Raw genomic sequence first — 24,951 nt, 5'->3', positions numbered from 1 at the left:
TGGGGCACCTTTTGCAGCTCCTTCCGTACCCACCTGAGCTCCCCATGGCCATGAGCTGTCTGCCTACCATTGCTGAGGAAACATCAGTGTGATGGGAAGGTGAGCAGAGAGGGTCCCAGCTCTGGAGGCAGCAGTACAGGGATGAAAGGATGAGACTTCTCACTGCTCTGGGTGCACGCTGATGTTGGTTCAGGGCATCTCTTCCTGTACCACAAGGTCAGAAGACACTGCTAGAAGACACAGGAAAGTCTGAGATACCCCAGCTGTGTGCCGGAGACTTTCTCAGAGGCACACTTTACACTGTTCCCATTAAATTATGTAGTTGACAGCTCTAGATGGAAGCTCCTGAGGATGCCAGGTCTTCAACTCCATGTCCCCGTGTCCCCTCATCCCCATTTTCCAGGCCATGGCCAGATACAGCTATCTCCACCTTTTCCATCACCAGCTCCCTCTGCTGAGCTTGGTGAAGGATGAAGACCTCTGGGGCAGGACTGGGCTTGTGTGCTCCTCACCTGGTCCTGCACACGGACAGTTCCTCCAAACTCACATTGCCCAGCACCCAGCTGGAGCCCAGTTTTCAAAGAGTCTGTGGCACTCCTGATCCCCCTGCTTTTGATCACGTGTTTTCAAGCATAACAGACTAAGATGATTGCAAAAGTAGCATTTCTGAAGACACATACAGGTCCATCTGAAGGGCCATTTGCAGATGAATGGGGTGCGTGGAGCTGTGGGGTGAAGGGCAGCTGGAGAACGATGCTCACAACCCATTTCTTGGTCATTTTATGGGGGATTAGGGCAACCATCTTCAAAATAATAAGCATGGCAGGGGCTGATGTGTGACTGACTTGGGTACTTGGGCCCTTGCAGGGCAGCGGGGCTGGATGCTGACTGCCTGAGCACAAAGGACAGCGGGCATGGCGAGAGCGAGGCTGAGGACCGCGACTCAGAGAGTGGCTTTGAGCTGTCGGTGCAGCAGTTGGTGGGAGAGGAACTGGAGACCCTGCTGGAGCCGCAGGCAGGTGAGGTGGACTTACTGCATACGCTGGGGCTGGGGTGCAGCAGTGGGATGTCCCCACACAACGTGCTAACCTCAGTGGGAAGACAATACTGGCCGGGCTGAAGGATGTATGCCCAGGGAGGTGGAGGAGTCATTGTCCCTGGAGGTTTACAAAGAAAGGGTAGATGTGGCAGTGAGGGATGTAGTTTCATGGTATGGTGGCGATGGGTTGGTGGTTGGACTAGATGATCTTGTTGGTCTTTCCAACCTTAATGATTGTCTAAGGCAGGGGACAGCTCATCACAGAGTGCTGGTGCATGGGCTATTCTATGCTGTTGGTGCTGCACCATTTGACACCAAAGAGACTTGCTAAGCTTCATGCTGGATTTGTCCATGCATCTGACTGTCCTTGGTAGACTTTTCTCCTCCATAGATCCATCTGCTCTGATTTGTGAGGTTGGCCTCTGCTGTAGGTTAGGGGTGAAGTCCAGCTTAACAGCATGCTAAACAAAAACTCTGCTTCCCACGTTGGTCTGAGACCTCTGCTTTATGGCCTTCTGGTCCATGCAAAGTGAGAAAGGTGAAGAGCTGTGCCCCTTGTGATCTTCTAGACCCCCTGAGCCCCACCAGGTCCCTCCTTCCTACCAGGCTGAACAGGTTAGCTCTTGTCTCCTGTTACCATCCTGGTTATTTTCTTCTACATTCTTACCAGTTTTTAAATGTATTTGTTGAGATGTGCTGACCAGAATTGTGTGCAGTGGTTGGGATTCATCTGTCTTGGTGGCATAAGGAGTTTTTTTTGGTTGTTCATTCCTTTGCTGCCCAGACTGCACACCGAGCTGTCATTGAACACGGTGGCCCAAAATCCCTCCAGTGCACGGTGGGAGTAACCACTACACAACGTGTGGTTCCACATGTTGGTTATCCAGTAGACAGAGAAACCCACCAGCCATTTTCTGCTCATGTCGCTGGGATTTAGGTCCTTCAGCAGCTCCTTGCTTTTACCTCTCTGGGTGTTTTAGTGGAATCAGTGCTAACACGGCCACTGCTCTGCATCATTTACCCCTACGGAGAACAGCACAGGTCTCAGACTGTTGGGACTCCACTAATGACTCTTTCTGGGGAAGATTTACTCCTCCCCTTTCTCCCTAGCTTTTAACATCCCTTAGTTCCTAACTCAACCTGGCTGTTAATTCAGGTTCAGCTCAGGTCCTCTGCAAACTCAGGTGTCCTCTGTCAGCCAGGACTCATCATCTACCTCCTTCAGAGGCACCAACACATTTGGAGAACAGTTCCTGTCTGTGTAACAGGTATTCAGCTATTAGCTGGCATATAATGATTCCTATGAATCTGCCCAGACCAGATTCACCTTTATGAGTTTAAAAGCTCATGTCATCATTTCTACCTTCTGCTCCTCTGATATTGTATTTATTTGAAGCAGTAGTTAACGAACAACAGCTAATAAACTGAGCAATTTCATATCTGAGTTCCTCCAGCACTCTGGGGTGGATACCATCTGGGCCTGACATTTTCTACATGTTCCTTTTATTGATTTGTTCCAAATCTCTTCTACTGGCATTTCCATTTGAAAGAGTTAGTCTGACTCACGTCCTGCAGCAGAAATTGCTTTGTGGAGCCTCTGTGCTCCTCCACAGCAAGCGCAGTGATGAAGAATTCATTGAATTTTGCTGCTGCAGCTTCACCTTCTCCTTTCACACCGCAGACAGATTTGGGCTGTAACAGCTCTCCATGCCCACCGACCAGAACAAGGTTATTCAGTGTTCCTCAGCAATGTTTATGGCCTGCCGTGTTGGTTTTTTTTTTGCTCAGCTTATAGCACTGGTTTATATATTCTCCATGCCACTTGCAAGCAGGTGAATTAAGTTGGGGAATGACTGCAGCAAATTGTGGTAACTTAAGTAATCTGTGCTGTGGCCAGGCACACCCAAAAAGGCACACCTCCCATACTGCTTGCACTTGGTAGGAAAAAAGCCTTCTACCAAATCACTTGAATTTCACAGTAAATACCAGTGCTGCATGCTGAGTCTGTGCTGGTGCCTTCCTGCTCATGTTGTAGTGTTGGACGTGACAAAAGAGGCCGTGGTGAAAAATAGTCCTAACTGTGAGCCCAGGCCTTCCCAAAAAGGCAACAGAGAGCAGACAACAGAGCTGCTGGACTCCTTCCTTCTCTCCCAAACACAAACAGAAGTGGACCTGCATCCTGAAAGAGGGAGGAAGGAAGCATTGCTTGTGCTCAGAAGTATCCTAACAGCTGGCTGGGGCTGTCTGGGCCTTTGTGTTATTCACAGTGGGGGAAAAACTGCAGGAGTGATCTGGCCCAGCCGGCTATTGGGTTGTTTACACTGTAAAGCAGCCAGCCCCCACCTGAGCTATTCACACTCAGAACAGCATAGCAGCACCTATCCCCTACCAGCAAAACAGAGCACGCGGTGGCTAGCAAGAGATACGTCTTTATTGATCATAAAACAAAACACTGTTAAAATAAGGCAGTAGGGTTATCAGTCAAATTCAACATGCCTAATTGAAGGATTTCACGGTCGCAGGGGCCAGAACAATCAGCCCATTGAGTCTCAGCTCTCCCTGCAGTGAGCAGGCTGCTCTGCTCCAGAGCTGAAGCATCACAGTACTCAGTGAGCACAGTGGTTGCACACAGACTGAGAAGAACAGAGCTGTGTCTGTTTTAAAGCAAATGCATGGGGCTTCAGCATGCTTGGGAGAGCTCTTAAGGAACAGTCACTGTGACGAAAAGAAAATGCTGAGGTTGCAGAAGGAAAGCTTCAAACATGACAGAATTTTGAGGTTTCCACTGAAACAAAGCCTAAGTAATGCATCTGCCTTTCTCTCCTTCCCAAGTTTTGAATCCCAGCTCCCCCTCACCCCATGCACACTGAGGCACAATTCTGTCTCAGAGAAAAAGGGTAACTACTTAGCTGGCTGAGGAAGGAGACTTGTTTTTGAGGCTGTCTCAGGCTTCAGCAGATCATTATCTTCTCGAAACAGCACAACTGCATGAGAATGGGGACCCTCCTTTCTGAGCTCACTGTAAGTCAGTGAGAGAGGCATAATTCTAATAAGGACACCAACTCCTGCCCTCTGATTGAGGCTGCTGTGGTGTTTCACATTTTTGTTGTTTTGCTGCTCTCTGACTCAAGTGTTGCACAAACCTGCCTGTCCCTTCACACCTTCCAGCAGTTCTAGGTTCTGCTTAGGATATGGATCAGAGCAGGGCTGGAGAGCAGCTTCTGCATACATCAGTCTGTTTATCCACTGCAAAGCTCTACTTTAAAATAAGAACCCGTTTCCTTTCCTGCTGCCTGGTGAGGAAGATATTCCAGGCTCGCTCTGCTACGAGGTCCTTCCTTTAAATTCCAGTATATGTTTATTCACGGACACTTTTAATCACTTCTTCTTTTGCCAACACTATTTTAAGCATAGAGATTTCCTTTGTTGGTGCTTAACTCATCAAAATAATGGCAGGTTGCAGTCAGATCCCCAGTGAGCATTTGCTTCAGCAGGCGAAGCAACCCTACCTCTGGGGTCTCCATCTTGTAAGCTCAGGCTTGCTCTTGTTTCATCTCAACAGTATTTCTCTGCACTTCTGTCACTTCAGATCCTCTTTCTTAGGGATGGATAATCAGATTTGTATGTAATACCTCTAATCAGGTTTTGCCAGACCTAATAACAATGCCACGGATATGTCTTTATGCCAACAGGGAATACCTTGACCAACACATTGTATGATTTCATTTGCCCATTTCAGGGCAGAATCACATTACTGGGACATTAATGAGCCCACAGCCAACGCCCACACTAGGCTCCCACTACTGCTCATCTGTTTCCAATTGATGAACAACTACTTTATAGCTCCATATTTTGTTACCAGCTCTCAACCACCCAGCTGTGCGTTTCATAATCCAGAATTTCATTCCACTTCTATTATTACTGTTTTCGCAATAACCCATTTCTTTTCAGTCTCAACCTGACTACTCAGCAGCCAATCCCTACTCCAGAGTGAACTGTAAGGGAAGTCCACCACTGACCTTTTTCTGTTTGACATTTCCCCCTTGGAAGCTTTCCGCTGTTGCATCCCCTGCAGTCCTAAACCTTCAGTTTCTTTGGCTTTGCTCACCATTTAGTGAAGCGCCACTATAAACCACAACAAATGGGAATGCAAAGAAATCCTAATGGTTATTCAAAACAAAAGACAGAAGTTTTAAACCAATTTTACTTTGCTTTTTAAGTTGTCAGTTTGAATGATGCTGCTGGTGGCTTAACTCTAGATTTGCTTACAGTCAGTCTTCCAAGATTCCATCTCAGGAAGTCTCCTCGTTTCTCATCTTTTCTTCCTTGGTCTTCTCCTCCTCATGTCTCACCACCAGTTCTTGCTTTCTCTCCCTCCAGAGCTGGCCCTCAAGAGGCTGACGGCTGACCCAGCATGGGTGGCACGGCTCTCCCTGCCACCCACTGGCAATTACAAGGACAACGTCTTCTCCCCTGGCTCCCTGCACTCATCACAGGATGAGGAAGCTGTGGGGCGGGAGAAACCACGGACCTTTGAGACCTTTGGGAAAGGCCCTGGGTCTGACTCAAACGCTGCTGGGACAAGACTGGCCAGCACCTTCCTCTCAGAAATGAGCACCCTCTTCGAAATGATTCTGTCCCAGAAGGTCCAAGTGCACAATGAAACAGGCTCAGGGCTTCTGCGGCAGCTGTCAGCACGTGGGAAGAGCCTTGGACTGGATGACAGTGCTCCTGTTCTGTAGGCAGCTTGGCAGCTGTGACAAGGAGACAAGAGTCAAACAAAGCTCTCTCTATTTGGGTGCACACGTGTTTTAAGAGGTCCAGAGCGTCATTCATGTCTAGACTGATCATGATAGGCATATATCTTCCTTTGCCTCACCCCATCAAATTTCTCCATGACTGATTTCACTGTGTTTAGCTCCCTTCCCCCTGCCTGTTCCTGTCTCCCCTCTTCTTCCACCCTCATCTTTCACCTTATGATCACACACAACTCGCACAACAGCAGGAGGGCCCTCTCCTCCCAGGGCAGGCAGATTGAGCGAGGGGGCTTTGTCAGATCACACCCGAGAACGACACAGATATATCCATGTGACTACAGACTGTGCAGCACGGAGGATAAACTAGTATGGTCATGGACTTTGCAACATGCTGCAGAGTTGGGCTCCATGATCTCAGTTCTTATTTAAATAAAATAGTTTGTTTTTTTTCTAACACTATATGTCTGCAACAAGGTCCAATATAGCTGAGACAGTGCTGTGTCTGCAGAAACCCTGAAAAGGCAACTCAGAAAGGGGTCTCTTCACTGATGCTTTCAGCTTTTTTCTACCACTAGGAACTTGGCATTTTGTAAAATGGCCCCAAATCACCCCCTTCTGCTCTGGCATCTCTCCTGTGGTTGCACTAGGTGATCACAATTCCTTTCTCTGCGCTTTCTTTTGAGGGCCACTGGATTTTGGAGCACAGTCCTTGCCCAGAAGCAGACAACAGATGGCTGGAGTCTGTCAAAGGTAACCTGGGAAAAGGGAAGCGTGAAAACAGTTTTGAAATATTCAGTCACAAGCTTCACCCATACTATGGGTTTTCATTTTGTTTCACGTGTATGTGAGCTCTAAGACTGCTTTGGAATAGTAGCATGTGTTGAAAAACTAAGATACAGATACTAGTTAGAGCAGAAGAGGCACACAAAGGTGTTGTTAACCATGGGGACTTGCACCCAAAATGGCAAGACAACAGGGGCACAGGCACTGGGAGAGGATCTGTAGGCTTTGGCAGTGGTTCACAGTTGGCACATGGGTAGAGGAGCAGTAGAAGTTCTGGGAGAATGGAGACCACAGGTAAGCAATGCTGGATCACACACACACAGGACTCCTTTCTCTCTACCATCGTTTTTGCTTTCCAACTGAGATACAAAGCACAGAACAAACATGGGGCACTCTAGCAAAATGTAGAATCATGCTATGGGAATAAAGGAAAGCCATCACTCCCACAGCTAACAACACACAGCGCTGTTGCTTCCTGAGTGACTACAAAAGATATGTTGAGAAGAGACTGCCAGCCTCCCCCCCATCACAGCACAGGGCCAGCAGTGCTCTGCACACACTGCTTCCTTTGCCTCACCACCTTTACATTAAAAACACCGCACTGAGTTCTCCACGGGTACCGCAGATCACACAACAAAGGTTTCTCCAAAAGCAATTTGCTGGCACTGAAGCTGCTGCATCAGGTGTCTTTGGGGGGTATTTTTAGCCTTCATCTTTATTGCTAAGTTGAATAAGAATGGGTAGTACCACCCAACAGATACGAGCTGGAGCATCTCAAAAGCATCCTACCCACACTCCTTTTCCATGCACCTGGAGGTTATTGTGCCCTGCTTTTAGGATGCACATACACAAGCCACAGCAGCACAGAATCTGCCATGTAATTTTAAAGGAAAGTAAATGAACCCCCCCCCCCTTTTTTTTTTTTAATTCCTGTTGCTCTTGGGACCAAATAGTGAGAGCAACACATTAAAATTTCCCCAGGTGGCCTTCTAAATACCCCAGGATATCCACTGTTACAGTTCAAATCTCCAAAGTGCTTCACAGATGACCCCATCTCTGTCAATAAATTACACTGATGAGTTTACCCTAGCATGCTCATACTGCCACACTGCTGATAGAAACATCTTGCTGTTTTGTTTCACAAACAAAACAGGCTCTTGCACCAAAACAATGACAGTGAGCCAAATTCTAACTGAGATGCAGCTGTGCAAACTATGAGGGTGGCATATCTGTGACAGTGAGGAGTTGCAGCCTGACAGGATTCCTCTGCATCTTGGGGATGCACAGAGGACAAACACATGGCAGAGCCTCACATCCCACTCTGGTACATTACTTCGACGTGCCTGTCAAAGGACAGTCTTTACACAAAAATACATTACAGCGAGCAGGCTAAAAAGGAGACAAATTTCTGATTCTGCAAATTGCTTTCAGCTCCCCCCATCCCTCACTCCTGTCTTATCCTGATCACTGCGTAAGCATGCTGTGGATTATTGCAGAATAGGAAATACACCCGAGGAATTTCCTGCTAATTGTATCCTGCTTGATAAAGGAAATGGTCCAAGAAAGTTTGGTCTGGGCAGAAAGACCAGACTAGAAGAACAATCTGAGCTATCGGATGCACTGAGCTGTTGCTGTGCCCCTCCCTTGCTGAATGGAGACCACAGCAAGTTCAGGATGGGGCCGTCGCCTTTGTTTTCAGAGCCTGATCTACACAAAGCACCAGAGCAACGCAGATAGCTACAGGAAGCTGGACAGTTTGTACAGATGCCCTTGAATCAGCTTAAAGTTGTGTGGACAAATGCCTTTTTCCGGACTCAGCTGCCCCAGTGGAAGAAATTATCATACCAGCTGCTTGCCTCTGCCTGCCTGACGTTGGCTACTGCCTGCTGGGAGCATCCCTTAGCCACTTTGGTGGAAATGAGCTGACGTGCTCAGCACACGTGTACAATATAAATTTTGAAGCAAACCTTGCTCACTGTGACTCAAAGGGGTGCCCCCATGGGAGCAACTGACTGCCAGAGCTGAAGGAATAATAACTGGGGACTGAAGGGCACCGACAAAGGCACAGGATGGCTGAAGACAGCATTACTTCCACCAGCACAGGTGGATTCATCAATTGCATCCCACAGAAACCTAAGCCCTAATAACCAGAATTTTACTCTCTTGCTTGCATTGCTTTGGACAAGGTTTTAAAGCAGACTGAACTGCTGCAGTGCCCACATAGAGAGAAGCCCAGATTGTGCTGGAAATCTACCTTGAAGTAAGATCAAATTGCCTCAGGGATTGCAGGCCAGACTCACCCAGTTAGTTGCCAGCATCACCAATGCAAGCATTGCTCTGACACCACATGAAAGATGTACAAAGCTACTGAAATTATAGCCCCAAACTGTACCCACCATGGCATGGTGCGAGATTAGCTTCACATGGAAGTGAAGGAGCATAAGAAAGGGCCTTGTGTTGGCAGGGAGAGGGCTAAGCTACATGGTGGCATAGGAGACATCACAAGCTTTAATTTGAAAACCCCTGTATTGTAAAATAGCTTTCTGTTAATGGAACAGGAGCCTTCTCTTACCACTCACTACTACCCTGCTTCCAGTCCCACACAACAAGGTAAGAAGGCCCACCTTCCCTTCTGCCTGCCTGCTTCACTTACCAGCTGCTCTAGTAACCACAGTGGTGGGGCTCCAAACCCTGCAGCTCCAGTGGACTCGCCCTGTTTCCTAGGGCATGGCTCCATTCTGCGCTGCCGAGAGTCATCATGTGGAGTCTGTCTGCACTCCAGGAGTGGGGCAGGGTGAGGGCAGGTTGTCTTGGCTGGAAGGTATGGAGACCTGCAGGCACGCGCTCGGTGGCCCAGAAACAGGGGCTGGAGGAAGAGGTTCTCATTCCAAAAGGGAACGGGTGCTTTCTTCGCACATCTATAAGTACATTAAAACGAGATCTTAATGATGTATCAGACTATGGGAACAGCTTTTCCACTTGACTGGAAATAGCTGCTAAGAAGTGAAAACAATTGAGAAAGAAAAGTGCTCCCTTGCCTTCAATAAAAATGACTTTTTTTTGCCACGGTCCTGTGCCACCCTTCCTCTGGCAATACAGGCCCATGTCACAATGCAGTCCCACAAACCCTCTTCACCCACGGCCTATAGTACCTTCCATCTCCTCTTCTATCACTCGCAGCCTCTCCTGAGCGTTCCTGTTCCCTGCAGCAGCTGACTGTTGATAGTGTCTCATCGCTTCTGCCAGGTTCTGCTGCACCCCAAGGCCCTTCTCATAGCAAACGCCCACGTGGTATCTGCTTTGGGCATCCTAGCCACAGGAGACAGCACAGTAATCAGCCCCACACGATGGAGAAGTGACGACAACACACAAAAGGAGAACAGTCAGTCCTTAACACCGACTTTGAAGTTTATTCCTCTATCTTTGGTTCCTCAGACTGCATCTTTGGTAATTTTGTCCCTTCCTTTGACAAGCACATCGTCAAGCAGAAATTCTCACCGGATACCTCTGACTCCACTCCTCCCTATCCCTTTCAAATTGAAGTCATTGATTGCCCTTCACTGTCCAGGTTTGTGTCAGGAACGAAAGAGCAGCTGTCTCCCCAGAGCATCCAGACTGCCTTGGGGGTCAGAACTAAGAGGCTTCACTGCGCCCACATCCTGATCACACCCAAACTGTGAGCACGCCCTGTGGAATACCCTATTACAGTTCACACAGATGTCTTGTAAAAACATAACAAATGCCAGAGGTCTTGTTACTAAAGCTGGAAGATTCCCCTTGGCAGCCCTGCAGTCCATCAGGCCTGCAACACAACAGTGCACTACTAGCATGCTCGGCCCCACCTAATTATATTCCAGAAGAAATCTCAGGCAGCAGAAAGGAAGTCAAGCAAGTAAGTGTTACAGAAAAAGCATGAACTACTCAGGCACACGCAACTGCTGAGAATAAACCAGAAACTGCAGATGGGTCAACAAATCCAAACCCATGATAGGTTTGCATGTCAGCTGTGCACTTTATTTTTTTGATCCAATGCTGGGAACGTGGTCTCATAGATAGCAAAAAAGAAAGATGACAGTCCTGAAGGCACTGAAAAAACCACATAGGCAAGTGGTCATGCAGACCTTTTCCAGTGAAAAAGATAGCAATGCTACTTGAATAGTGTAACTGCCAGAAAAGTGATCTAAATAAGGCTTTGGGGGAAAAAAAAAGTAAGTGGCAAGTTCGCAAGTTTTAATAAAGCCATAAGAAAGGAACATATTGCAAGTGTTGCTGTCTGGGATCTAGCTGGTGGAGGAAAGCAAAGAACTCAATGAGTGGGCGCCCTGCAAAATGTTTCAAGTCTCAGTTTATGACAGCAATAAACTTCTTTAGAGATGAGGTAAGCATGTTGAAGGTTTGACTGCTCAGATATGAGAAGATACAGGGTTAGATAAGTATGAAATATTCCACTAGTGGTTTCTTACATGATGAACACCTCAAAGACCACCACCAGGAGAGGAGATCCCCAAATTAGCACGGCATGTGTGATTGTAATATACTTTGAAATCTGACTCCGTTCTTTAAGAACACTCTTTAACATGTTTCTTACATTCTGTGCTTGCTCTGATAAAATAAAGGAGAATAAAACAGATAAGATGGTTACTTTGGTAACCAAAGTAAAACGCAATTCTCTGAAGTGTTGCAGTGTTTGGAAGAATGCTTGTCAGAGCTACCCCTGTGGCTTTAGCACAGCAAAAACCAGAAAAATATCAAATCCCTGAATTTTTGTGTTTGTTTTCTCCTTCTTAAGTTGTAGCTAAACAGCGCCATTTCTCCTTTACTCATAACCAATAGTCTTTTAGCCAACTAAACATAAGTTCTACTGAACCGAAACACTCCAGGGTGCCAAGGGTAATTGAACATACTCATAGAGGATTTTTTCCAGCTGAACACATGGGGTTACATCCCAGGGATCCTGCACATATGCCAGTCACCAAAGACAAGGCTGTGGTGCGTCTGTGGCCAACATCCACTGGGAAGCAGAGCTGGGGAAACATGACTGGCTTCTGAGAACTGTCTTGGCTGTGACCTAAACCCTGACCTACTAAGGAGTACTGCTGGGATCAGCAGTTACCTCTTGGATTTTCTGCTTTCAGGGGTTTACTGTGCTTTCAGTAAAGGACAATCAACTATTTAATGAGATGATTCATTGATATATTGTGCAGCATACACATCTGGCATCAGGCTGGAAGGAAGAAATCATCTATGAAACTTACAGGAGATCTCTAGCAGAGTTGGAATTAAACACTATATCAACATCAAGAACACGTCTGAGCATTTGGGGTCAGCCTGGTCTAGTCTCTCCACTGGTCTCAAGTCTACATCCTTAAAAGTGGGTGAAAATTGAAGTCATAAAGTTTGCAAGAGATGCAACATCATTCAGAGTGATCAAACTTATTGTAAAGAATTAATTAATGAAGACCTCACAACACTATGAGTAGGCAATGCAATCACAGATGAAACTGCTGACAAATGCAAAGGAATGCATACAGACATGAATTTGTGAATCACTGTGATACCTACCTGAAACCACCAAGTCACCAATCACTGGCAAGCAAATGGGAAAACAGCATTAGGAACTGTCAGAAAGGAATACAGAACTAAGTGTAGGATCTCATTATGCCATATCCCTGGCATGCCTTCATCCTGAGTCCAGTTTTAGTCCAAGCATTTTTAAATGGATGAAAATTAGAAAAATAGAGAGAAGACTGACAAAACAAATGTTACAGTTTAACTACATGGAGAGACAAAATAAACTAGTGCTCTGCAGCCTGCAAAAGAAATGACTCACAGAGGACATACTGAAGGCTGACAGAATCAGAAGTGCTTGCCAGAGGAGGGAAGTTATTCATTATTTTCCATTACAAAGAAGTTATAGGAACTCAAGTTAAAATGAGAGAGTTCTTCAGAAAAAAAAAAAAACAAAAAAACTGGCTCCTTATAATACACTGCAATCTGAGAATGAGTGAACAATGTCACAGTGCTGCAAAGAAAGCAGAAACCAGGCTGCAAGACATGAGATGTTATACTTCTCTAAGTATGGGTAAGACCACAGGAGCGGTATTGTGTCAGGCATTGTCCTTCAAAAAAAAAAAAAAACCCAACAAAATCAACAACAACAACAAAAAAAAACAACACAAAAAAGCATGGGTCACTTGGAAAAAATTCAACAGAGAGCAAGAAGATCTAGACAACACGATGTGTGAAGAGAAACTGGAACAACAGGAGAAGGATGAATGGGGATTTAAGTATTTAAGTACATAAAAGGTCCCCGCAAAGAAATAGAAATAGTTTCTTCATCCTCACTGCAGGAAGCAAGAAACAATGGGCTTATTTTGAAGAACAGATTCAAGATAGGCAGAGAAAAGTTCTCCCAGTGATACAGTGGTGAAAGATTTTGACTGGAAGGGTGTAAAGGCTCCATAAAAGGAAAGATTTAAAATTATGCTAAGGGAGTATTTGTTGGAAACAGAATAAACACTGGTCCTGTAAGAACTGCTCCAACCTTGTATAGCATTTTCTATGCTTATGCTTTGTAAGGTCTGCGTCCTGGAGCCTGCTTCCTCCCTCTGTGTGCCACTCCAACCTTTCAGACAGCACAGTGAAGCCCTGGCAGTCCTCCCACCTCCAAGAAGCCCCGAAATCTGCCACCTGTAACTTGCAAAGATCCCAAAGTCAGAACAACCACAGCTTACGAAGGGATTACTTACGCCATTCTTTGCTGCCAGCAATAGGTACTTCAGACCTTTCTTTTCCTTAGGTTGTAGCCCCCTCATGTAGAACACTCCGAGATAAGCCTGTGCCTGCAGCAAAACCACACGATACAAATCAGCCAGGATTTTCCACCTTAATTACTCCTGGTTTTGCAAGTTGTCCAAATGCCAGTAAAAGCTCTGCTGCTGGAGCAGAGCATAATCTCTGGCAACTCATCAGGGACACCTGTGAGACTCACATGCACAGTATCGTGATTGCAGCAGAGCCTGCTAGGAGAATGAAGGCTGTCCTAAGAAACTCAGTCTGTCATTATAAACATGAAAAATCCCATTCGATGTACAAAACTCCACTACACACACAGTAACACCACCATACTAACAGCATGAGACCCAGAATCTTGTTTCAAACTACATTGTGGAAGTCAGAGCCAGAGAACGGCTCCTACTCGTGAGCTGTCCGTTAGACACAGCAGATGTACTTCCTGGAACAGTGTGCTACATGAGAAACAGTCACTGCCAGAATGGCTTGCATTCGTAACACAAGATGCCACATGCCTAAATGTATCCCCTAAAGAGTGGGAAAGGAGGACAGGGTACACAGATCTATGTGGATGAATCATCTTGAAAAGTCAGAGATACTGTATGAGGATCTGTTCCTACCCAAAGCATCTCATGGAAGTTTCTCCACTAAAGCAACCTGTACTCTTGCAATTGAGAGGCAATGAAATATAGTTTTTCAACTGTTGGTCAGTTTTCCTAAGCTGCCGGTCTAATCTAGGTACTGGAGAGATCAGTTACATGCATGTTTGTCTCCAGCTTCAGAGCTGATGTAATTCAAAAACAGGCACCTGAGCCATACATATCCTAAAGTTTTCCAGTTGGACTCATACCTGTAGAGCAGGATGACAGACTAGTCTAAATGGGGAAAAAGTGGGAGCCTTGAACTTTAGGAACAAAAGATATTTTGAAAAGCTCTCTCTACTATGGCTGCAGGCAAGAGAAAGATCTGGAGTGATTATTCTACCAGAGATTGAACTGCTCTTAATCCCCAAGGTGAGAACAGCTTTTAGTGATGCAAAAAGTATGCCAAAACATGATGCTTGATCCAGATACAGATGTTGTGGAGACTCGTGGTAACTGAGGATACACTTTGCATTCTAGGAACCTGAAATCTGCTTTGATGAAGACCCCTATCTTTTGGATGCAGCATCTTGTGTTCACTGACAGCTGATGCATCCACGCTGCACGTTCTCCAGGCATGGAACATAAAAGGCTGTCACCTGGCACTGGAGAAGGAACAACTTGGCAGGTTTCTAAGAACTGGTGCATCAAGCTCTGTCCTCTTTTGTAAAGTAAAAAATAGCCTTATATAGTTGGTATCAGTTATGGTTGCACCCTCTCTTCAACCAAGAAAGCTAAGAAGCAATTATCTATCTCAGGCATATGATGGGACCAAAAATTGCACATTACTAACAAGCAGAAGTCCTATAGGCATATGGAAAATCTCCTGTTCAGGGGGTTTAGGAGAGCCACACTAAAAAGCCCAACGGCAACACAGACAACCAGCACTATTGACAGAATGGGCACCTAGTTGTCTTTTACATGCAGGCAGGGCTGTCCCCATACACGGGCAGTGGTAGGAGTATGTAGGAAGAATTTTGCTTTTAGTCCTAAAGATACTGCTCTCTCCCCTATGAAAACGTTCAGCTTTTATAATCACTCCCACATGGTGGACACTAACCTCTGTAAGTCCGGCCACTGCTGCTTGCTCCAGGAAAGTCACTGCCTTCTGAAGCCTGTGCCATTCATTTTCAGGACTGTGGCATAAGAGGCATCTAGCATAGCGGTACTGTGCCATGGGGTGACAGCTGCTGGCTGCACGGTAGTAATAAAAAGCTGCCTGGAAACAGAGAAACATGCTTGTGTCAGTCAGGTAATACATGCTCTCAAACATGATGTGACTCCCCTCTGGCCAGGACAAGCTTAACCTCACTGTCCAGACCTATCATAAGCTGCACATGCTTACCCTGGCAACCCTCCCACACTTTCCTGCTGAAGAACATGAGATCGTTCAAGTGAGACAGTGGACTACTGCTGTACAAGAGCCCTCTAAGCACCTCTGCCTTCTCTAGTCAAAATTCCGAGTTTTGAAGGGTATGGCACTGGGCCACTGATACCAAAGCTGCTTCATGCCAGTGGGGATCTGCACAATTACTCAAAACAAGCAGCCTTTGCAGATCTTTTCGGGTACAGAAGGATGCTGACTATGGCTGCACTCACTAGGTGGCAGGCTGTAGTTAAGGTAGCCAAACTGGATGGCTTATGATATAAAGAAATGCTCGGATGTGCAGTGGTGTTTTAAATACAGCAACATGACAGGTTTCTCCTGGGTACTCTTCCAGCTGCTAGTGGCAGAGCCTGTGTACCTGCAACAAGACCTCAGCAGCTATGAGAAACGGGATTTCAGGAGCACATCTCTGAGGGGACCTACAGTACTGAAGCCAGCACTGCAAACCCACAGCTTATATTATTTCCAGCATTTTCCAGTCAGGCTTCAGAGACTGTCACACCCATTCAAAGGGAGAAATGTGCGTGCACACCCAGTGAAGACCGCTTCCCTGGTGCCACACATATACATGGCTGTACAAGCTGTGGATACCTTTTCCAAGTCTTTTTCTGTGCCTCTGCCATGCTCATAACACAGACCCACGTTGAACTGGGCTTTGCTGTAGCCTCGATCTGCTGCCAGTTTGAAGCAGGTATAGCCTATCTGGTAATGGCCTGCTCTCATACTTTCAATCCCTGGGAAGAAAATAGTGTTAAAACAGAAGAAAAGAGCAGAATGCAGTCTCAAATGCAGCAGACATTCCCCAGAGCTACTGACCATCCTTGCCTCATGCCAAGTGGTCTGGCCCACTCCTAAGCAGGCTCACCAGCCCCCATCCCACCTAATCAAAGTTTCCATAGGGAAAACAACAACGCTGTATTTTAGGAACTATTCTGATCTCATTGCAAAGAAGGACCATGTACTAGCACAACATATGGTTAATGGAGAAGCAGTTTACTTTTCTAGTGCTGCAACTAGTGGTGTATGTAGGGCAGGGAGTTTTTTCTTAGATCACTACATCTTCCTTCAGCTCTTCTTAGAGTTGCAGTTCTGCAATTGCTTTTTCAGCTTGCCAGGAAGACTGAGATCTCAGACAATGAAAAAAGAGCTATGAAGATAGGACAGCTCATGTTGCAAAAAGGACAGAGATGACTTAATTTCCAAATACAGATGTCAGGACAACAGTGCACATTTCAACCAAGCCTGGATTTAAAAATGCTGACATAAATCAGGTGGCAGGATGAGACAAAGGACAATAAATCTCTCAAAGTGTAGTTGAAATTGCTGAAAGAAGGCTTCAGTTTGGGTACATGCCATCTCTGCCTTCACATAAGGCCTGTAACCATTTGGAGGCCCTCCAAAAAGAGGAACATGTGGATTAAGGACAAAACAAACCCAAGTCCACATTACCAAGGATATTGAATGCAATGGAAATATCAACCCGGAAAATCTGCTGCAACTGAAAAGCAGCTTCCTCCAAATGCTCTCGCTTAGCTGGGTTTTCCTGCAGAGTCAAAGAAGAAAGTTATAAGACAGCAAAATCATACAAATCCTAAAAGAGACTCTTCTTGGAAATGGAGCAGTCTGATATTTGTACTGTCCTGTAGTAAATCAAGAGGGTGATGTAATCTGGTGTCACGTGTCCACACAAAAATCTGCCTGTTTTACACAGACATTGCTCACCTCTGAGCAGGGATCCTGGGGTACTCAATCAGACACCACTAGAACATATCAGAATTTAACAAATACCACACATAGTTTGCCTCCTCAAAAGTAAGATTAGCCCTCATTTGCCCTCCAAGATCAACGCACAAGTGGCATTTCTCTCTGTCAAACGTGCACTGACATACCTGTATATCCTTTACACAATTCAAGCTGAGCCCACACTGACAGCTTACTGAACACTGCAGTCTCCCTAATAAAACCCTGCACAGCAGAAACAATGTATTTTCTTCCTCTAATGAACAGTATTTTTAACTTCACCGGAGCTCTGGGAGGTGGGAAGATTAGCTTGGCCTGCACCTTTCATTTCCAAGCATGAGTACAAATTTAGTGCCATCGAGTGGCAGCAGCACACACTGCACATAAGCTGAGATGCCTCTGCACAGGGAGTCACGCTGCAAAAATGCCCCTTGCCACTAAAGAGCTTTACAGCTCACCCAGCACTTCGAGCTGCTCATAGGAGGACAAGACACAGACCGACTCATCTCTCCAGAGAGCCTCCTGAGACCTGCCCCACTGCACATGGCCCTGCAGGTGGATGGGGAGCTCATTTCTCACCTCCCTGGGCAGACCAAGTGAAAACCTTTCTGGTAGAGGAGGTCACATTCATGTCAGTGAGGATCTCACTTTGCTAAATCCTGAATATATTTCCATTCTGTTCAGAGTGTCCTTGAGTAATTGCTAAGCTGACTGACTTTTAAAATGGGGAGCTCTGGATTGCAAGGAATTAACAAGCTTAATCACAACAAAAACAATAATGTGATTTATAACCTTATCACTCAACCTGATATGCCCTCCTCAAGCCCAAAGTCTCTCTTCCTCTCTCTAACAGACAAGTCTCAGACTTGATTTGCAGCTTTGGGAGGGGTGACACCACTTTCTCCAGTCATGGACTTGCCTGGTAAAAACCAAAATAGCAACAGTACACAGACACCTAGTGAATGATAGCATCAAAATGCAGATATACCACACTGATGCTACTCGGTGGGGTTTTTTTTTTGCACATTTTCTTCCAGTGCTTCTTTACTAGCACTGCTGTTACACAGACACTTTAAAGGATGGGGACGTCAGTCTGTGGCTCCTGGAACTCTGCTCTGGCTAAAGGGCAGCATATCACATCTTTCATTCTCCCGGCCTCCAGCTATGCAGTGCAGAAAGCAGTCTTGCATGTGAGTGGATTGCTCAGGTCTGCTTGGGGTTGCACCGTGTTGCCTTTCTGTAGCAAAGGGGCCTCAGGCACAGACGGAGCTCACGAAAAAATGAAAGCTTACCTTTGTACTGCGTGGAACTGGCCTCGGGCTGGAGCACTGAGGGACTGGGAACTCCCCTACATTAAAAGAGGGACAAAAAACAGGGTTAAGCAGGGCTGTATATTCACATCTTTCTTCTGATATCTTTCTCTGCTCTTCAATTCTTTCCTAGACTACTGATCATGTGCCCACTTAGGGACACTGGCAACAGAAGGAACTCTGATCTGACCTTGGTATCATAATCTGCTGAGCACCATGTGAATACAGCCCTGGAATCTGCAGCCAGCTAATGCACCTCCTCCAGAAAGGGCTCAATCTTGACCTGCTGGTATAAAACGATAGACAGTCTCCCACTTCTTCAGAAAGTTTGTTCCAGCAACTCGTAATCATGGCTCCAAAAATCTGTGCTTCATTTCAAATTAAAATACATCTGGTTTCTGCTCTCTGTCACCCACTCTCCTAGGCTTTTGTCTCTTCACTAAAAAGCCCATTCTCTTTTTCAAAGTCCTGTTACAACTAATCAACCCCTCTTGATTCTTTTCTGTGATTCTAAACAGACTGAGCTGTTCACATCTTTCAACTGAAGTACTTTTCTGCCTGAGTTGATTAATTTTATGACTTTTTTTTGCCACTATTCCTGAAATTTCAACATTGTTATTGAAGTGAGGACACTCTCACCAGTGTCACGGAAAGGATAAAATTGCCTCCTTATTCAAATTTATAACTGCCTAGTTTGCATGTGTCAGAATCATATTCCTATTCCTGCTGGCCACAGCATCACACTGAGATCTTATGCCTAGGCACCTGCCTACCCTAGCTCCTTTTCCAGGTAATTTTCCTTGCAGTGTACAGTCTTGCTTCTGCAAGGGGATGATCAGACATGCTATTCTGCCTTCGCCGTTTGCAGGCTCATGTTATCACCCCACCTACTCACCACTGCCCTCAGGGATGGTGGCACAGCCACCTGTTTAGCCACTATCTGTCTGAGTTCAATCAGAATTATCTAACAAAAACATCTACAACAAAAGTTCAGGCACTTCGTTCTCAACAGCACCGTGCTGGAAGTGATTACACAAGCATTTATGCCAGCTGCTCCAAGAGTACAGTGACCTCCAGCAAAAAGGACAAACAGCGAGGTTTGACTGAGGCCAATTATTTTTTAACCTGAATCACCATAAGCAGCTATGTCCCACCGGGCACCTAACACCAGGTGGTGAAGCCGGGATCACTTTAAGCTGGTGCTGCTAGCAGAAGTAACTGTACCCTCCCCACGTCTTCCTGTCATCCTTTCAAGCTGTGTGGCTGCAGAGCAGGGAACTAAACGGAGTGAGAAGTCAGTCCTTTTGGAGCCCCAGTGCCTTGACTGCCATCACCATATGGCTCTGCAAACGCCTGTGCTGGCACAGAGGCAGAAGTGAGCATGGGACAGGCAAGATCACTTCTTCTAGTGCCTGCACCAAACTACAGGGCATGAAGCTTTGACCTGCCTTCTAGCTGCAGCCTCATTATTCCTGGATAAACAATTCCCCTCTGGCAGTATTAGAATGTATTTTATCTAAGCAAGTCTCACTCACCCAACAATCAAGATCACCATGGCAAACACAATTTCACTTCATCATTCCACCAAAAGTAATATAGTCTGCAAATTTATTAATTGTACTTTACATTTATTTTCAGATCAGATATAAAATGATCTGACCTTCCTCACTACAAGTCTCTATCTCCTGTCAGTATCTCCCTCATGATGTTTTTTTTTTTTTAACAACAGCAAGTCTTGTGAAAAAATAAATAAATTGTCTGTGTTAAAAAAATTGTCCAAACTATCTATTTAAAAAACATTAATCCTTTCAAGAAACTATCAGACTGTAGAAGCATCCCATACATCCCATACCTCCCCCCAACTGGAAATCTCTCCTCAAATCTAATCCTAGTAATCTTCCCAGACTAGAGTTAGCACTCCCAGAGATCAGAAGATCATTTGGAAGAAAACAGAGGGACCAGCCAATCCTGACACTCAGTCCTATCTCCTGATGGATTAGATTAATGAATTCTCTTGGAAGTCTCATTTGAAGCTGGGCAAGCCACAAATCAAAACTCCTCATGGAGATCATTACTCTTAGAACTTGTCTTGTCTCACAGCAGCCCTCTCAAAACCAGGCACACAATCTAACGTATTGTTTAGGTTCCTTCGGTTGTATGTGGAGAAATAAAGGCACCCCCAAGCAGCACAGAATCTTGTTCTGCTTCAGCAAGTTGAGATTAGAATTTTCTGTGCAACAATATTTCTACCCCTTTAAATCTGTGTTATGATGTAACATGACTATGCACCCTTCTTTTTCCCATGAGATCTTACAGCTAATAAATATTTTGTGTTTCCCCACTGTTCATCCTGCACTTACCAAATGTTACTCGAAACTAACTCCAAATGCAGATTTATTAACCTTCTCATTGATAGTCTAGATTGCTCACAACGAAACATCCAAACACTTCCCAGGAATTAATTCACAACAAGAGCTGGCCACAATCCAGGATTTCTGCCTCATGGAAAATTTGAGTGTTTCCAATTGGTTTCATTGTGCTTTGAAATGAAAACACACTTTGGAAATGCCTGTAATCTCAGAATTGAAATAACGAATTTTACAGTCCCGTCAGGGGTAAAAAAAAACAACTCCCCAAGGCAACATTCAGCTGCTGTACCACCGAGAATGGCTGTAATCACCTGCTCCTGTGCTACGTGCCTTTAACTTTTGGAAAGAAAAGCTCTGAGCAAGACAAAAATTGGATGAAAAAATAGGATGTGATCACGCATCTGCAAACTTGCTGACAGTAATATCTGGAATTACATGTAAAGCAACTTTTCAACAACTTTCCTCAAGTTTTCTTTTTAAACAGAGTTTTTTTTTGTTTTGTTTTGTTTTTGTGTTTAAGTAATAGATTCTATCCTACTGTGTTATACCAAAACTGGGATGGGTCATCTGCACATCTGGGATGTTTCTATTCATCACAAAGGTCTTTGCCACTCAAGAAAACAGAGTAGCTGTTTCTAGCTGTTTCAAAGTAGCACATTTCCGCTGCTCACCACCCTGTGCCTTTACTTTTAAAGCAAAAGAGTCAGTCTCTCTTTACAATTGGCTCTTTCTCATCCTTGTCCATGCCATTTTGGTTACTGTTTTTTAAGACAGAGTGCTCTTCCTAAACTGTTCAAGGTGCAGCTATGTTACACTTACACAGATCTATGGTACTGTTTTCACCTCAGCTCCTTCCTTTGCAACAAATAACATTTCATTTACCTCACTGCTGCTGAGCACTGACTTAAGTTTCAATGTAATCATTAATTTGAGACTCTTCACTCTGTATGGGTATTTACAGTTACAGTTCCCTGCTCATACCCCTTTAACCTACCTTGAGATTACCCTCTTAGGTCTTGTGCAATCTTTTGCCGTGACTTTCAGGTTTGACTGTCCTGAATAATTTTGTAATACATTTACTTCTCCTGTCACCTCACTCATCACCTTTTTCCAAATCACTGCTGACTTTGCTAAGCAGAATAGGTTTCTGTAAAGCACTTAGGGGAATCCACTAGTAATGGCTTTCCATCATGAAAACTATTTCTTACGCCTTAAGGAATTTCTAGCCGAAGAGCGGTCCCTCTGTCTTCCCTCACAACAGCTTTATTCCTCCAGATAGCTTTGGCTTAGGTCCTGGTTGAAAGATTTTCAGAAAGCTAAAAGCTGGATAGTCTTGCTCCACATGCCTGTTGACTTCTCCAGAGAACTCTAATAGATTTACAAACTCTAACTCTGTTCTCTGTTAAGACTCAGGTAATGGAGCAAGCTGGTCACAGAAATGGCTTCCTAAGCCTTTCCAGACCTTTGATAAGGTACACTCATCCAGGTACCTAACATTTCTATTCTATAATACAGTTTCTATCACCCTATAATTACATTTTTTTGCAGTTCCATGGCACAAACAACCCTGCTTTTCAAAGGCTAGTGTTTAATTCGTCAGTGTTCAGTCTGGTCATACAGCAGATTTCAGCTCTGGATTACATACCATCATTAGAGACTTAGTGATTTCATAGCCTCGAGAGAACATCCGAACAAAGAGCATGTGGCCTTAGTGACTTGTCATGGTTCAATTTGTCAGTTTGCCTAAAAGCTCTCCCTGTTGACTCTCAGTAGGAAACTGTTAGATATAGACACACATTCACTGCCAACTGTGCCAAGTGAAGACAGACCTGTCTCCACTTATTCCCCACCACCTCTCCCAGAGGTCCGTGTCCAGTCATCTGCCAGCAAGGCAGTGTATCCGAGTGCTTCTTAATATGCTTCAGGCAAAAGCAGATGGGTTAAACAGTCTAATTGGCAGTTTAGGTAAATTAACCTGGCTGTTTTCCTGGAGCTAATTAGGAACATGGAAACAAAATGCTCCATTTGCCAACTGATGGGAATGGTAACCTCTGGCAGGAGACGGCTTGATAAGCAGTGATGGGCAGTAGCTTAAATCAGCACAGAAGCAAGCAGTGAATGGGGAACCCCCCTGACCTTTCTTGCAACACGTCACATCATCTAACATCTGTGAGCTGTTTATTTAATGTGTCTCATCTACACCATCATCATACGTCCCCGTAAAGCTACTATTAGTATTTATACATCTAGTGAATAACCCTATTGTAGGCTTAATCTGACCTTCCTTAATATGACTTCATGTTTTAGATGTCAGGACACATTTTCCTGGATGAGACTACTTTTTTAGAAGTATATTTTCTTGTTTTTATAAGACCTATTTTAATAAGAATTCCTTTAATACCCCCTCTCACCACCCTGTCTGCAGCATAAGTGCTCATTTTCGTACTCCTGGAAGAAAATAATTCCCTTAGCATCATGTTGCATAGTGAGTCTCTCAGATCAGTCTGCAATATTCACCTGAACCTTCTTGACTGCAAATGTCTGTCCACAATAAAAGAACAGAAACTGGATGCTGTATGCTGGTCACAAAGGCAGACCAACATTGGGAAAGTTAATACTGCTGCACAGTTATACCACAGGCTCCTCCCTGCCTTCAGGAGCTGTTTTCTCCCTATCTCTGGACTCCTGATTCATTACTCTGGAGTTCTGTCTTTCCATTCCCTCTTCCATGTTTCAAGAAATGGTTATGCGCTTCTTGGGTCCTAGCTTTGCCTTAGGAAAACTCTGAAGTCCTTCCGCTACAGGCATCCTGCCCTGTAGCACATTACACATACCTTCTTCTGCCCACAGCTGGCTATCTCCTGGCCCCAAGGGGAAGCTTGAAGATGAATTCTCTGGTGCAACCTCTGCTTTCTGCAGGAAGCAGGGCCCCAGCTGGGCACAGGGAAGGCCGGCTGAGGCATCAGACACCACTGAAACACAGAGCACAAGTCAGTTCCCATGAGCCACGCTGCATCCACTGTAAGAGGCAAAACAGAACTTATCTATTCTAGCTGCCTTCTCTGCTCTGGCGACAAAGCCAAGCAGGGGAACACATGGTGTAAGGCCCAGATCAGAGGACAAATATAATGGGAAGCAGAATGTAACGTGGGATTGCATCAAATAGGTAAGAAAGAGTAAGATTCCCCGAGCAGATACCAGCCCTCAATCCCTTCAGAGAGCTTGAAAGCTGCCTGTCAGCTTCTGACAGCAGCAGGAGAGATGTGAGCTGTCGGGAAGCAGAAATGCTGCCCATAGCCGGGTCCTCCCAACCCAGCGCTGCTGACCTGTGTGCTGTGCGGGCAGCGAGGGCAACCAGGGAGGCCTGGGCTCCCTCCTGGCGTCCGGCAGCGATCGCAGCCACGAGATCTGCCTGACGAGCTGCAGCAGGAGCGCGGCCAGTGCCCCCTGAAGAAGAGACAACGCAAGTCAGGGGAGTTTCCAGCCCACAGCATGTCTGGGCCGGGGGAGCTGTGCCAGGGCACCCGGCACCCCCCAGGGCACGGTGTCCCCCGCCCACAGCCGCCCTCGCGGCGGCTCCTCACCCAGGTGACCGCGTCCAGCACGGAGTAGCGCGGCACCAGGCCGGGCAGCGGCTGCCGCCATCCCTCACGCTCGCGGCCATCGCGGGCCCCGCCGTGCTGACACCCAGGCGCACCGCAGCACCTGCAAAACACAAGGCGGTGACGGCGGCCCTCACGCCGCGAAGGACGGGCAGGGCACGCCGCCGCCCGTCGGGAAGGCCGAGGGCCGCACTCACCGCGCGGAGCCGCGGCTGTCGGCAGAGTCGGAGGCGGTGGCGGCCGCGGGGCGGGCGGGCGGCAGCAAGCAGCGCGCGAGGCCGCTGCGGCCCAGCAGCAGCCGCCACATGCCGCCCGAGGGACCATAGAGAGGGCGCGTTGCTCGGCGACCGCGGAGCAGAGCGGCTCCTCGTGGCCATAGAGAGGGCGGGACACCGGGGACCTTCGGGGGGTTCCCGCGGGGCTGTGGCGGCAGCTCCTGCGTGAGGCTGTGGAGAGAGAGGAGTCCTGACGGGCGGAACGGGCTGAGGGCAGCGGGAAGGGGCTGCGAGCGGCTTGAGGCCGTGAGGAGGG

The 24,951-nt window shown here is 46.2% G+C and overlaps 2 protein-coding genes across 4 annotated transcripts in view; one reads left to right on the top strand and one right to left on the bottom strand.

Annotated features, from left to right (window-relative positions):
• The window catches only part of PCDH12 (protocadherin 12), a 10,609-nt gene extending 3,572 nt beyond the window's left edge, over window positions 1–7,037 (top strand). Inside the window, exons 3-4 of the mRNA XM_414518.8 lie at window positions 868–1,019; window positions 5,420–7,037. Of these exons, the coding sequence (XP_414518.5) occupies window positions 868–1,019; window positions 5,420–5,781 (514 nt within the window). The 3' untranslated portion in view covers window positions 5,782–7,037. The remainder of the gene's footprint in view (window positions 1–867; window positions 1,020–5,419) is intronic.
• DELE (death ligand signal enhancer) lies at window positions 3,453–24,951 on the bottom strand. 3 transcript variants are annotated; one of them, XM_015293624.4, is made up of 12 exons: window positions 24,618–24,753; window positions 24,403–24,523; window positions 24,145–24,265; window positions 23,653–23,790; window positions 18,432–18,487; window positions 16,849–16,942; window positions 15,991–16,133; window positions 15,073–15,231; window positions 13,329–13,421; window positions 9,732–9,888; window positions 9,233–9,497; window positions 3,453–5,793 (listed from the first exon to the last, which is right to left on the bottom strand). In XM_015293624.4, exons 1-11 carry the CDS (start codon window positions 24,725–24,727, stop codon window positions 9,241–9,243), a joined length of 1,449 nt encoding a protein of 482 aa, XP_015149110.2. In that variant the 5' UTR covers window positions 24,728–24,753; the 3' UTR covers window positions 3,453–5,793; window positions 9,233–9,240. The 3 variants fall into 3 exon arrangements, 2 of the variants coding, with proteins under 2 accessions (XP_015149110.2, XP_046756415.1); XR_005839536.2 differs by lacking the exon at window positions 9,732–9,888; XM_046900459.1 differs by lacking the exon at window positions 24,403–24,523 and having other exon boundaries at window positions 24,618–24,951.

This window comes from Gallus gallus, chromosome 13 (assembly GCF_016699485.2).
Source record: "Gallus gallus isolate bGalGal1 chromosome 13, bGalGal1.mat.broiler.GRCg7b, whole genome shotgun sequence".
NCBI lineage: Eukaryota > Metazoa > Chordata > Aves > Galliformes > Phasianidae > Gallus > Gallus gallus.
This window is presented reverse-complemented; position numbering and strand designations above follow the sequence as displayed.